General features: G+C 39.0%; 1 protein-coding gene across 13 annotated transcripts in view; it reads right to left on the reverse strand.

Annotated features, from left to right (window-relative positions):
• Positions 1 to 15,860, reverse strand: part of DNM2 (dynamin 2) — a 73,994-nt gene that overhangs the window by 31,400 nt on the left and 26,734 nt on the right. For all 13 annotated transcript variants that reach the window (XM_072602360.1, XM_072602359.1, XM_072602358.1 and 10 more), the window contains exon 2: positions 12,463 to 12,536. In XM_072602360.1, the coding sequence (XP_072458461.1) occupies positions 12,463 to 12,536 (74 nt within the window). The remainder of the gene's footprint in view (positions 1 to 12,462; positions 12,537 to 15,860) is intronic.

Raw genomic sequence — 15,860 nt, forward strand, 5'->3', positions numbered from 1 at the left:
ATGACCCTGCCTGTAGAAATCTTTCCTTTCCTTCAAGGCTCAGTTCAAATACTACTTTGCATTTTCCCAACTAGAAGATCATCATGTCATCACTTTTTCCTAGAGCATTCTGTAAGGATTTCTCCTCTGTTCCCTATTGCCCCCTGCTACACTAGACTGGAAGCTTCTTGGTGGCAAGGGCAGTATTTTTTTCATCTCTGTACTGCAAGCACAGTGTCTTACACATGATGGTTACTTAGTAACTTTAATGAATTTGAATAAATTTGTATTGCGAAGAAAATTAACTACAACTACAACAACAAGCCTTTGAAAACTAGGAGATTCACCAACCACTGGGCATCACCACACAGACACCTCAGGATCAGACAGGGAAAGTCATTCAGGACCCTGAAGTGCCAATCATTTGCTTCTATTGAGATGTCAAAATAAATTAATTCTGGCCTGGATTCTGAAGTCCAAAATAATCTCTCTCCCCTTTCCAGGTGAATAGGAAGAAATATTTGGGCTTCATTTCCTCCAGGAAGCCCTGGAGAAGGCCCTTTACAAACTTGTTTTCTTCCTGCTGCCACATCCCCAACAGCACCTCCATAAGTAGAGGTAGAAGCACTTTTTAGAAGTAGAAACCAAATGACTAAAGAAAGAACTTGGTTATGAGAAAGTGAATTGATGGAAGAAGTGGAAGATGCGATTATGAGAGCGTAGGAGTTGAGAGAACATTGGCTTTCCTCTGCCTTGACCAAAGAGTAGCCCTTGAATAGACATACCTGGAAGAAATGCCGGATCCAGACTGTGGCCAGGGTAATTTTTCACTCAAATACTTTGAGACATTTCTAACAAGGCAGAAAAGAGATTTCCGATCTCTGGATATGGATTATGTACAATAATTCATAATAATGGCAGCTATGCTCAGGAGGAAAAGATGAATACACCAAGTATGTGACCTTTTCATAAGAGTTTCAAATTTCAAGCTCAAAAGGAAAACTTAAAATAACTAAAATCCAAAGGGCAATGTTGTGTGGGTCCTTCCCAAAGACTCTGAGGAGCCTGGATTTCCTACTGGAGGCCCCCCATCTGGCAGGTAACATGCTTTCAAATTCATTTTTTGTTTTTCCAAACTGGGTTCATCACATCTGATCTACAATTGTGTGACTATCTAGAGCCCTAAGTTCAAGGGCTCTTCCCATCAGCAAGCTGTCCTCTGTAAGCTGTGTTGGTTGAATAGAATAATGATGATGACAAGCCACTATCTGAAAGCTATTTCTCCTTTACACAGGGGCATCATAGTGTAAGATGCGGTAGCATCCTGCCTCTGAGAATGCCTGTCCCCTATATGCTATGCCAGGACCCAGAGCAAGGGATAGAGAATATTACAAGAAAGTGTGTGCATAAATGCATCATACACATATCATATATGTGTATATTGTAATATTCTTTACTTGTATACACATACAGACTTTGTCTTCTAATATATTCTCTACTTGTCTCTCCAACTATCTCCCCAACAACATACTCTGGCATCAGGTTGGTACGGAGTAGATGGCATGAAATTTGTTGGTACAGTCCACTGTGCTCAATAAGTGTCAATTTATACTAGCTCAGTGACAAGTGAGTGTCCTAGTGACAAGTCCTAGTGGCTGGAGATGATAAACACAGCAGTCCACATTTACAGTACAGAGGCAAGCAAGCCTTACACAGCATCAGGGACAACCATTTGAGTAAAATGATGCCCAGCAGGTTGCCAAGGGGTTCCAAGTAGAAGGAACCCAGTGTAATTGCTTAAGAGCTCTTTTCAGTTGGAAGCAAAGAAAAACAAAGGTACATGAGGGGTCTAGTCACTGGCCTGAAAAGAGCAGAACCCCCATCTTGAACAGGCAAACAAACATTAGCTCTCCGTAAGAGAGCGCTTTCATAGGCTCCAGGCCCAGGATAAGATGGAGCACTGCATCTGCCTCACAGTGCAGCAGATGAATCTTCACCTGATTTAGTACCAGCCCAGAGGCCCTGAACTTTTATTAACCTTGTAGAGCCTGGGCCAGGCTCCCATTTCTTTCCCATCTCTAGCCCCTCGGCCCAGAAGCTGAAAAACTTGCCTAGTTGTAACATGAGATACAAAACAAATCAAAAGTTTCCAAATACTGCATTCCCTGTCTGGAGATGACAGAAGCAGCTTTGGCTGTGGTTTAACCAGTACCCACCTAATTCAAAAGCTTACTGACTAACCTTTCCACCCCTCTCTTCCTTTGGGTAACCTGTAACCAGCATGTTTGATGTTCTGTCTGTCTATCAGTAAGCTGGGAGCACCTTGAGAGCTGGGGCTGTCTCATCTACCATATACATGATTAGCACATAACAAAGTGCTCAATAAATGTGTTTTCATTCCATTTCATTTAGTGGGAGCAGGCCTCAAGTTACTAGAGAGGATTTGCTTTTCATGAAAGTGTTGATCTTTGATGTATTAAAAAAAGAACAAAACCCATTCCATACAACTAGATTCAGGTGTCACGTGGTTTTTCAGACCCAGAAAGCAAACAATGTTGTATCCATCCAATTCTCACTGCCATTCTTCAAGACCTAATGCCATGCCTCCTCTATCTAACTTCCCTTCTGTTCATACTTCCTTGAAGCCAGGTGGTATTTTGTTTGGGACTGTCACAACTCTTGTCACACATGAGTCAAAAGACCTAGGTTCAAGTCCATTTGACAAATTGTAATGATCAATCAATCAGTAAATATTTTTTAAACTAAGTGTTTGCTCTACTCCCAGTAGTCCATAAATGCAAGTGGCTATTACTGGTTTTTATAGTCCTAGCAGATCTTCATCTCTCTGAGGACAAGCACTACCAGTCTTCTTTCTAGCCTCTGCAACCACAGCCCCAGCATATAAGTGTTTAATATTTGGTGAATCTGCTGAAATGAATACTAGGAGCACAGGATTCACACCTGGTATGACTAGAGAGGACCACCGCTGGAGAGCTGGAAGGCACAGGAGATCAATTTTCCAACAGTTTTATTTTACAGCTGAGGAAACTAAAGCCCAAAAGATTAAGGAACTTGCCTAATATCACACAAGGAGTGAGTGGAAGAGCTGAATATTGAACTCAGGTCCTCTTGACTCCATATCTCAAGCCATTCTCATTGTACCACAATGCCTTTCGATTGGACTAAAGAAAGGGTTCTGAATCATTTATGTGTCCTGGACTCCCCTGGCAATCTGGTGAAATCTATGGATTGCTTCTCAGAACATTTTTAAATATGCAAAATAAAGTATATAAGATTACAAAGGAAACTAATTGTTCTAAAGTACAAACATAGAAATATTGAAATGTTATTTAAAAAAAAACCCCAAATCAAAAATAACCCAAAAAATCCAACACAAATTCTTAGACCTGGTTAAGAATTCCTGGGCTAGAGAGACATTTAGCACCATGACCAATGCTGGTCTTCTCTGAGAAAACGAAACTTCTCCAGCCAACTTTTTGCCTCTGAGATAGGCCTTGATAGCTCTCTCTCCCATCATAAAGACAACCACTAACCATTCCAGGGAGACAGGAATAATTAGAAGGTAGGGGTTAATTTTGTAAGTGATGGGGTACTTGGGTGGCTGTGCTTGGACCTCAACTCTAAAATCACATTTTTCTCCAGTCTCAAAACACTGTCCCTGGCAGTTTCTCTCCAGCTCTACGGCAGCATGACCTAACAAAAATTTATCTCTCTTCCTGATACAGTAGGCAGCTGTACCTATAGAATTTATTAGTTTGAATTAGCTGTGAACAGGATCATAAAGATATTTACTACTCACAGGCCTATCATATGTATCCCGGACTTCTCATTATGTGTATCCTAAATTTAGATATATGTATACTCCCTTCGTTTATCTTGTCTAACAAGGCATTGATGGAGGGCAGCCTGGGTATTTCTCAGCCAGCCTGAGTTTTAACTGACTTAGTGATGTTTCAAGTCTAAAACCACACCTACATGTAGTCCCCTCTTGGGCTATTTCCCAATGAAGTCTGGGTAAACCGCCTGCAAAGTAGATACTAAATGTGCATGTTCCTGTAAGAACTGACCACTCTTTAACCATTCCTTAATCCCACCCTAAATCATCTAGTTAGCATATTTGGCACATTTTACTATAGAATATCCTGTATAAATTTTAACCGTTCCCAAGGTTGCAGATTCCCTAAGACCTCTTGCCTGCTGAAAAGTGTAACAATAAATCTTTACCACTTTGACTTCAAGAATGCCTGAGTCCTTGAATTCATTCCAGACAACTCTCCCTTGTACACTGGTCTTTGGCTGGGGGGGGGGGGGGGGGGGGGATATCCTTGAATCCCCCCCCCTTTTCCAACTCCATCATAAGTATGTGAGAATTACAAAAATGTCACAATTCTGAGACCACCCTCCACTTACGTTTCAAGAAACAAAAACCAGATACTATCTTATAATTTTACAAAATTGCCTTAAGGAGATACTTGTCTTTACAATTTAAAAAGTATTTTCATGTAAATTATCTCATTTGATCATCCTTTGAACTGGGTAAGGAAGGTATCACTCCCATATTGTACAGATAAGAAAATTTAGGCTCAAAGTTAACTTGCCCAAGGGTCACCCAGCAAACAAGGTGCAAAACCACTCCAGTCAGTTCTAGCTCCAAAGCTCGTTCTACTTTAGCAGACTATTCAAAAACCACAGGTAGGGGAGGAAAGCTTCAGACAAGTAAGTATGGGTTAAAATAGTGTAGAGATAAGAACAATTCATTCATTTACTAGAATGTCCTCGAAATGACCTTTCTCTTTAGTCTTTAGCCTTAATCACTGAAAGAGTGTTACCTCAGTCAAAATGAGACCTGTTAAGGACCTTAGCTTAAAAAGGCCAAGGTCTCCCAGGGGATGATGGCCATCTCTAGTCATCCTAATCTATGTCTCACCACTGGACCCAGAAGGCTCTGGAGGAGAAAGTGAGGCTGACTTTACACAGCCCTCCTTCACTTAAATCCAATTCAACTACATATTGTGGCATCACCTCCCTGATGCCACAGTACTCTTCGAGAATGGACAAACAATGTCATACAGGCACACACACCTACACATACATGTTACCTACTAAGTGAGGGTTAGAAAACATTGTTACGTGTGATAACTTGTTTTGTAATCCTCTAGGTTAAAAAATCAAAGTAGATTTGATATGATTAGCTTGGGAATGCCCAAGCAGAGATTACAACTCACCATCAGAAAAGACTCTTAATGATGTTCCTGCTGCCCCTTTGAGCTCTGACTGCTCTGCCATCTGCCCTGACACCACTCCTCCTTTTCTACTCCAGCTGACATCCTGATGCCAGGTTTTTCCACATGGCAAACCCATCAGTCGTCTCCCTCCTCTCCCAAATTCTGTTAAGACTGTGTGTGGCCTTCTGGGTCTTTGGGCATATCCCACCTACATATGGAGCATATGTTACTGTGGACAACTTTCTTGTTTTATAGCACACATGCTGGTGTGCTAGAATCCAGCACTTAGGCTGCATGATTACAGGCACGTCATTCATGTGTTTCCAGGCTTCAGTATCTTCATCTGTCAAAATGCAGACGACACAGTGCCTACTACTTCAGAGTTAGTGGGAGGATCAAATGAGGCAGCTACATAAAGTACATGGAAAACTTTAAAATGCCATGTCAATTTACTATTACTGTCATGTCATTTCTTTTAGGTACTCATCATTTCCCAACCAGAATATTAGCACCTCATCTCAGATGATCCAATTTAAATCCCCCTTTCTTCCCAAAGCTTCCTCAGAAGGCTGGCACCACAGTTAATCTTTCCCATTCATCTCAGAATGTGTACTGCCGTGCACAGAGTAGTCAATAAATATTTAATTTTCATTGTACTATTGTAGTCAACCTTCATACTGTTACTAAATTTTCCTGTTTTTATTCCATTTTCTCAACTATACTGTAAGGTCTTTGAAGAGAGGGCCTATTTGTGGTATCTCTCTCTCTCCCCTCCCCACCCTTCCACTTCTTAGCATCTGTTAAGTAGATGGAATAAAGTAATCAGAGGTCTTTTAATTTCTGCCTTGCTTTCTGAGGCCAAGAAAAATGCCATCTAAATACTTAGATAGATATCATGTCCCTCCAAAGACTTATCTTTTCTAGGCTAACCATTTCCGATTCACCTTATATCCATTACACTGGCAAGAATGATAATGAAAAGAAAAAGTCAATGTTGGAAGGGCTGTGGAAAGATAAGAATATTAATGGAATTGCTCCCTCTGTTCTGGAAAAGAATCTGGAATTAAGAAATTTATTAAATCATATCTTTTGATCTGGTGATACCACTCTTGAGTATAACCTTAAGGAAGTCAAAGATACAAAGAATGGCCTCTATATATACCAGAATATTCAAAACAGCACTTTAGTGACAGGAAAAACTGGACTCAGTCATTTCTCAATGATCAGGGGAATGGCTAAATAAATCATGGTCATTCAACGTGGTTCCTTATCACCTCTAGTATTACATATACAGTCTTGTTTGGTGTTCAAAGTCCTTCACGACCTGCCCTTCTCCTGCTCAAGTCTTCCTACACTCCACTTCTCCCTGACCCCCTCCAAATATTATGCAATCCAGTGACAATGGCTCCTTGCTCCTCCTTAAACAAGACACCCCATCGCTCAGCCCAGTGGTGTTTTTAATGGTGGTCCTTCATGCCTAAAATTCTCTTCCTCCTCATTTTTACCTCCTGCCCTCCCTGGCTTCCTTCAAATGTGGCCAAAGTGTCGCCTCCTACAAGAAGCTTTTCCTGAACCCTTGTAGCTTTCCCTCTGCTGATTACTCCTCATTTATCCTTTATACAAACCGGGTTGTCTATAGCTATTTGCGTGCTGTCTCCTCCACTACAGTGAGTACTCCTTAAGGGCAAGCACTGTTTTTGTCTTCTTTTTTAATCTCCAACACTTAGCACACAGTGCTTGGCACATCAGCAGTCATTTATTAACTATTTGTTGATTGACTCAATATAGTGAAACTTTTTTAAAAAAAGGAAGACATTTAGAAATATGGGAAGACTTGTATCAACTGACACACAACAAATAAAGCAAAATAGGAGAATATACATAATAACATCAATAATTAACTTAAATAAAAGCATTAAGATATATTAGAAATCAGAATCAATGCAATGACCAACTCTAGTTTCAAGAAACCTCCTTCCCTTTTCTTGGTAGACCATGGGTATGGTATATTGCACAGCTGTCACATATAGTCACAACAGTATTTAGTTTTAATTAACTGTTTTTATCACAAGGGAGGGTTGTTTGGGGATGGAATTCACTGGGAAGTAACTGGTATAAAAATAATCAATAAAATATTAAAAATAAAACACCCCTTTCCCTATGCTTTTCAGCCCAATAAAGACCCATATTGATTTCTTATTTTCCATGAAGGAAAGAGAAGGCACCAAGCAAGATCTGGTTATTAGATCTTGAGAGGGCTTTCTCTCAAACTGATAAAATCCTTTTTAGAGTCTTTCAAAACAAAGGAAATAAATGTTTTTGGATGGACTGCTATTTGCTTTTCTTTCAATCAATGTGCTTCAAGCACAGCCTTCCTGACCAGTTTAGCTCACAGGCTTCAGAGCACTGCAAATTCTCTTATCCCTAGGATGAAGGAATTTCAGCTAGGCCAGATGACTTTCTTTACGGTAAGGACTTTGTGTAATTTTTAAATAAAGATGGTTGAAATTAATAATTACCAGGGTTGCTTTGAAGAACAAGAAAATATTCTCTAAGAAGCAAAGCTCAACCAACATTTGGAAGTTATCCCAAACAAATACATATTCAGAAAATAGATGTGTGATTCATCAGATCCAGGGTGGTTCTCAGGAGTATCACACACTCAAATTCCCATTTTTAAATTTACAGGGAGTAGTTTTAACCATTGTGAAGAGCCTGCATTTTACCTAACAGTCAAAATCCTCAGGAAGCTAGTAGGTAGAACAACCCTAGGCATCAGGCCCTCCCAAGTCAAGCTTACTGTGGAATGGCCACACATCTAGCTCTTGGAACACCTCTCTCAAAAGGACAAACATCAGAGGCCAAGTCACTGCTTACTGAACATAATCAAATATTTATTAAGTGCTTACTATGTGCCAGGTACTGTCGGAGATACTCAGGATAAAAAGACAGAAAGCAAGCCAGCCCATGCCCTCAAGGAGCTTATATTGGACTAGGGGGATATAATCTGTTTATAAATGAATAGGAATATACACAACAAACACAGATTTTTTTATTTGGGTTTTTAAGAAGAAGAGTTTTATCAACAAAGTTTGGCAGCAAGAGACAGAGAAATTCCATTTAAAATAACGGTGGAAAATAGAAAATATTTGGGAGTCTACCCGCTAAGACAAACCCAGAAACTATATGAATACAGCTACAAAACACTTTTCATACCAATACAGTCAGATTTAAATAACTGAAAAAACAATTGCTATGAGTAGACCAAGCCAATATAATAAAAATGACAATTAAATTGATCCATTTATTCAGTGCCATACCACTCAAATTATCAAAAAATTATTTTATAGAGCTAAAAAAAATAACAAAATTCATCTGGAAGAACAAAAGGAAGTCAATGGAAAAAAGTGTGAAAGAAGGTTGTTTAAAGGTGCCAGATCTCAAACTGTATTACAAAGCAGTAATTATAAAGATTAGGTATAAATTATATGATAGCAAATGACCATAGTAATCTAGTGTATGATAAACCCAAAGACCTATGCTTTTGGAACAAAAACTCATTACCTGACAAAGACTGTTGGGAAAACTGGAAAACAGTATGGTAGGAACTAGGTATTGGCCAACATCTCACATCATATACCAAGAAAAGGTCAAAATGGGTACATGATTTACACCGAACGGGTGATACCATAAGCAAATTAAGAGAGCATGCAATAGCTCATCTGACAGATTCATGGGTAAGGGAAGAATTTAGGACCAAAGAAGATACAGAGAGCATTAAAAAATGTAAAACAGATAATTTTGATTATATAAAATTAGAAAAGTTTTTGCACAAATGAAACCAAGGCAACCAAAATTATAAGGAAAGCAGAAAACTGATAAAAATTTTTTGCAGCAATTATCTCTAATAAAGGCTTTATTTTTCAAATATATATAGAACTAAATAAAAAATACAAGTCATTCCCTGACTGATAAATGGTCAAAGAGAATAAGCAGTTTTCAGACAAAGAAATCAAAGCTATCTACAGTCATATGAAAAAATGCTCTAAATCACCATTGATCATAGAAATGCAAATTAAAACAACTCTGAGGTACCATATCTCACACCTACCAGATTGGTTAATATGACAAAAAAGGAAAACTGTTGGATGTTGGAGGGGATATGGGAAAACTGGGACACTACTGTACTGTTGGAGTTTGTAAACTAACCCCACCACTCTGGAGAGCAATTTGGAACTATGTCCAAAGAGCTATAAAACTGTGCATAACCCTTGATCCATCCCAAAGACATACAAAAAAAGGGAAAAAGTATGGATTTGTACAAAAATATTTATAACAGCTCTCTTTTGCGGTGGCTAAGAATTAGAAATTGAAGGAATGTCCATCAACTGAGGAATGGCCAAACAAGCTATTGTATATGACTGTAATGGAATATAATGTTCTATAAGAAATGACAAACAGGATGATTTCAGAAAAAAAAAACTGGAAAGACTTATATGAGATGCATGGTGAAGTGAAGAGAACCAGGACAACATTGTACATGTTAACAGAAATATTGTTTGATGAAGAACTGTGAATGACTTAGCTATTCTCAGCAGCACAATGATCCAAGACAATCTCAAAGGCCTCGTGATGACACTATCTGCTTCCAGAGAAAGAACTGATACTGTTTGAATATAGACTACAGAAAGTTATTTTTTTACTTTCTTTCATTTTTTCTCTTACTTGAGTCTTTTTGTACAAAATGACTAATACAGAAATGTTTTATATAACTGCACATATATAACCTACAGTTGATTTCTTACCATCTCAGGGAGAGGGGAGGAAATAGAGGAAGGGAGGGATAGAATTTGGAACTCAAAATTTTAAATAAAAATGTTAATTTAAAAAAAGAGAGGCTCCAAACTGGGGGAATTCGGCAAGGCCATTTTTAAAAAGTTGCTTTCTGTCTTCTCTGCTCTTCCATCACAGCAATGAACAATAAAAAAACCCCTAAAAAATGAAACCCTTGTAACTAATCTGCATTATCAAGCAAAACAAATTCTCTCACTGGCTATATTAAAAAAATTATGTTTTAAACTGCCTTATGTTTTTAAACTGCCTCTCTGGCAGAAGGTGGATATTGTGTTTTACTTCCAATCCTTTGGGTTCATCTATCACTGCAATGATCTGATTCCTCAATCTTTCATAGTCTTCTCTATAATGCTGTTGTCACTGTATAAATGTTCTTCTAGTTTCTACTGATTTCACTCTGCATCATTTCCAAGAAATTCCCACTTTTCCCTGAAACTGTTCTTTTTTTATGACACAATTTATATATTACATTACATTCACATGCCATAACTTCTTTATTCATTCCCTGATTGGTTTGGCCATTTCCAATTTTGGGCTACTACAAAAAGAGCTGCTATAAATATTTTCTGCACACATAGGTTTTTTCTCTTTCTTTGATATCTGTGGGGTATAGGCCAATTGTGGTATAGCTGGTGCAAAAGTTATGAACAGCTCATTATTTTGGGGGGTTCCACATTTCCAAATTGTGGAAAGGCTATTTCTACTAGGCAATATAATATCTCGGGTACCCGTATTTCAGGTAGGCCCCATTTCACAATGTCAGTAAGATTTCAGCAAAGTATAATGTTAGGCAAGATAGCATTTATATGGGGCAGCGGGTTCCACTGGACATATTATAAATGCATGGGTTTCGTGATTTTATAATGTACTAATGATACTGTATATGAGAATTATTCAACTTAATTCTACTGTCATGAAATTAGAAAATCAGAGAGTAGATCTGACACATGGTCCAGATGTGTTTTTCCCTAGAACCGCATGCAAAAGTTGCATGCCTCTTGCTACAGGACCAGCAAGATGCAGTAAGTACACAGCTTGCCTGCTCTGCTCACCCTACCAGAGAGAACAGGGTATAGACTGATCTCTTACCAAACACAAATGGGCCTCGACTCTCTTACTGTTCCCAACTTACATGGGTCATAGGCATTCCAGCCAATGGAAGGAAGCATCGTATGATGGGCTTGGAGCCAGAAGCTACAGGTTTGACTTCTGCCTCTGCAATTTAGTATATAACTTTGGGCCTATTTCCTAGTTTGTAAAATAAAAGGGTTGGCAGAGATAATTGCTAAGATCCCTTGAATGATAACATTCTGTGCTTCTATGAAAATATGGTTTTCTTGACAGCTCTGTCATAAAATGGGGCAATCGATGATCATTTACTAAACACCTACACTGTGCCTGGTACTGTGCTGGGCATTGGGAATAGGGGCACGTGTACAAACCAGTTCCTGCCTTCTAGGACCTTCCATTCTATATAGAAAGATAACTCTTACAGCTGTATGCAGACACAAAATATGTATCAAATAAAAATAAAGCAGAAGGAGGAGGAAGAGGAAGGCCCCTGAGGATAGGAGGGATATAGAAAGACTTCATGAAGGAAGTGGTACTACAGCAGAGTTTTGAAGTAAAAAGGATTGTTAGAAGTGAAAAATGGGGAGAGAGGGTATTTTAGGTGTGAGAGACATGCAAAAGTATAGAGAAAAGAGATAATATGTCAGGTGAAAATGGCCAGACTACAGAACGCATTAAGGGAATTAATGCATATTAATTATTAATTAATTAATTAATGCATTAATGAAATTTGGAAAGGTTGTCTGAAGCCAGATTGGGAAGGGTTTTAAAAGCCCTGTTTGGTACTAGATGCAACAGATGCACTGAATATTGCTGAAGAGGAGTGATGTGGTCAGATCTATGCTTTAGGAAAAATTCTTTTGTGAGCTGTGTATTGGAGTTGAGGTAGGGAGACCAATTAGGACATGACTGCAACGTCCAAGCAAGAGGTGATCAGGACCTGAACAAGGTGGTAGACAGATGGGTAGAAAGTGCGCATAGGAAGGAAGTGCTGTGAAGGGAGAAACAAGATCTAGTTTTTGGGATGTATGTGGCATGATGGAAAATGAGGAGGTGATCTGAAGGACAGTGCTCAACAGAAATAGGGAAATTCAGAAGAAGGGAATATAAGCCAAAATTTCATTTGAAAAGCAGAAATGAGAAATACACAAACAAAGAATAAAAGATTCATGTAACTGTCAAAATTTAAATTGCGCCTTGCACTTCCTCTAAGACAATTGGGCTAAAGACTCTCCAATGAATACAAGTGAGCATTTGTCCTTCCTCCTACTGTCTTGTCTCTCAAACTGTTCTCTAGGCAGTCCCAACATACCTGTTTTTGAGAAAATGAGTTGAAGAATAAGGGGACGTCTGGTGACGATTCCTGATCCACGAGGAAGGAAATCCCTGTAAAAATTGAAATGAAGAGAATTACTCACACATCCGGCTCCTGCTGCAGGACGTTTAACATCAGGACAGTCTCTAAACTTAAGAGATCTCAGCAAGATTGTCATTCCGGCTGAGGAAGGATTAGTTTTGGGGCAAAAAAACCAGTGAAGACTTTGGCCTTAGAGGAGCAATACACTGCTGAAGGTAAGGCAACCAGACTTGGCTGCTGACAGAAAATATAAGATGAATTCCTTTTTGGTTGGTGGAATTAACTCATGAAGGTGGTTCCTAAGAGTAATTCAGGACCTAGGATATGACTCAGTTACAGCAGAAACAAGCCCTGGAGCACTCCACACAGTTTCTCTCACAGAACACTCTAGAGAGGCCCTTATCTCACTAAGCAGAATGAATACATGGGCAACCAAAGCACGAGAAGAGAGACAACCAGAGGACAGGTGTTGACCATGGTTACAGAAGAGCTTCATCAAGCAAGAGCAACTGAGGTCAGTCATACCAAAAGAGGTTGGGCATCCCCCATTCTGAGCTTAAAGAATGAGGCTGTGTACATTCCCCAATCCAGTTCTGCTGAACAGCTAGTGACATACTCTTTTTACAGAAAAGGCATGATAACTAAGCAACAGCAGAGAATACTCTTCGTGTTCTCAACTCTTCCTTCAGGCTCAACAACCAAAAGGGAAAATCATCTACACCCCTCTCCCAGATCTGTATCTCCACAAGTGTTTCCCTCATTTTGGCCCCAGCCTTGCTTTTCAACTGAGTCCTTCTGGCTGACAGGCACGCAGGTAGCACCACAGCTGTAGCTACAGGGAGGAATCTGACGTTTAAGAACACAGCTGCTGAGACCAGAGGAGATTCCTGTACATCTTTTTGGTGATGATGATGATGATGTCCTTCTCAGTCTGCTAACTTCTGGGCCAACATCACCTAGTGCAAGCACCAGAGAAAACCAGTTCAGATATTTAATCGAGCACCCAAGGGCAAAATGCTAGTCAACTTAGCACCTTGTTTTTCTTTTTAAATTAAGCAGTCACTACAGATGAATCGCTCCAGACTGGCAAGCTATCTCCAATCATAAACGAAAAATCTCAAGTATAAGTAGCTCAGCAAGGTGAGCAAGAGCCTACACTGCACTCCACGAGCAGGGTTTACGAATGATGCAAACTCTAGTAAAAAAGGCAATCCATGTGAGTCTTCCAGAAAGGGAAGGAAATCACTTTAGGTGTTTATTCAAAAAAGGAAGCATTTTCTCTTATCTATTCAGACAAGGCCACTGGGCATCAAAACAATTCCCCAAGTTCCAAGAAAAATCTGCTAAAAACAACAAAAGCATCCCCACCCATTCAGAGCAGTTCTAGGAGGGAGTTCTAAAGACTCAGAAACAGATAAGGAGCTTCAGAAAAAGTGTCCTGTGTATGGTGCTCCAACATGAGAGGCAAGGTCTGGCCACATTATGTTAAATACATCTATTCCCCAACTCCCATCTTTTTGAAATGATACAGTCATTTCTCAATCTGCCTCCTGATCCCACTCCAATCAGATCCTTAAGTTAAACAAAACACAAAAGAGCAACTTCATCTGACAGTGTACATACCATTCTGTGGGGCATCCAATCTTCCACAAGAGTGGCTAAGCCATACCAGTTCTGGGAAGGCACTGCTCAGCGTACTTGGTTAGGGTCCGGGGACAGTCCTTTACTCTTGTCTATGAAACAGGAATAACACTCCTTCCTACTTCATAGGGTTGTTGAGAGGAATCAAAAGTCACCATGGGTGTGAAACTAGAAGCACTGTGTGGGGTTACTTACTTTTGTCAAATGGGACAATCAGAAAATATAAAGGAAACTGTAAGAATGAAATTCCTTAAGAATCAGTACATTCTTAGGAAAAGCTAAAAAGAGTAATTATCTTATGCAAATGAGAGGAGTGAGAGGAAGAACTGACAGAGGAATTAGATGGAGAAGGAGGGCTATTAATTCTGGAAACCTACTTTCAGGAAGGGTTCAAGAAGGAACAATAATATATATATTTAAAAGAGTATAAAAGTCTTCTAAATTCAGAAAGAAATAAAAAGTTAAGGGGATAGGGAGCGGGGAGAGGATAGCAGAGGGATCTTCAGAGGGAAAGACAAGGGAATAGATTAAAGGGGGTGTAGAAGGGTATTTAGATTAATGGGAATGGGAGAATAAGGGAGGATCCTGGGGGGGGAGGTAGGTTAAATAATAGGAGGGCAAGATAGCAGGTAGAAATAAAGTACAGGAGTCAGGAAGGATGGGAAATAAGAGATAGACACAAACAAAATTAAGATCAGGAACAGAATTTGTTAGGGAAAAAGGAGAAGGCTAAAACAGATTTAATCAAAAGAAAAAAAGAGCGAAACTACACTAGGTATCAGCCATATTTATCAGCATTGTTTTGGACTATTTAAAACAACTAGACAGTATAAGGTCAAATACCGCTGTAGTGTAAGAAATGACAAGTTGATGGAATTGGAAAAATATGTAAAGACTTGGACTTACGAAGGAAGAAGTTATCCACTCTCAGATAAGAGGACAAAAGTATAGTACAGTTTTACATAGATGCATATGAATGCACATATTTATATATATGATTGATATCTAAGTATATGTATGTGTAAGTAAGCATATATATGTGCAGGTATATGTGCGCATATGTCTATATGTATGTATATGTATGTAAAAACACACAAGTATATCTCCACACTTAATTGTGGCCTGGGGGGTGAGGGAGGAAGGGGAAAAAGAACAAAGTAAAAAGGGCACAGCAGACAACCAAAAAAAACTTACAAGGAAGCAAAGAAAAGATGGCAAGCTCTCAATACAATGTGTAGTATTTATTACATAGGCTTTCTTGAAATGGAAATTTATTGCTCTATATTTTGAATCTTTTCTCATGTTCTGCTGTGCACATGGCAATGCTTCCCCCCCGCCCCTTTCCTTATTTGTTTTGGTATTTAAGTTGTTTCTTTTTTCTTATGTTACTTTGCATTTAAATTTAAAATAAAAAAAAATGTACCAAAAAAAGAATCAGTACTCTTGGTAAAGGAGTTAAAATTATATATATTTCCTGTAAGACAGGAAAAACCAGAACAAGTCTAGTTACTCTGTTTTTGGTTGGGAAAGCTACTACGCACTAGGATGTCTCTTTAAACATATGATTTACTCCATTAAAGAAGATGGGGGAAAAGTACTGTGTCTAAATTATCCAAAAGCACATTTCTAGCACATTCTGCTGAAATGAAATGTCAGCAGAACTATTTCTAAATATATGTCACCTCATTCATTCTGAATAAACTCCTGGAGAT

Source organism: Notamacropus eugenii, chromosome 4, assembly GCF_028372415.1.
Source record: "Notamacropus eugenii isolate mMacEug1 chromosome 4, mMacEug1.pri_v2, whole genome shotgun sequence".
NCBI lineage: Eukaryota > Metazoa > Chordata > Mammalia > Diprotodontia > Macropodidae > Notamacropus > Notamacropus eugenii.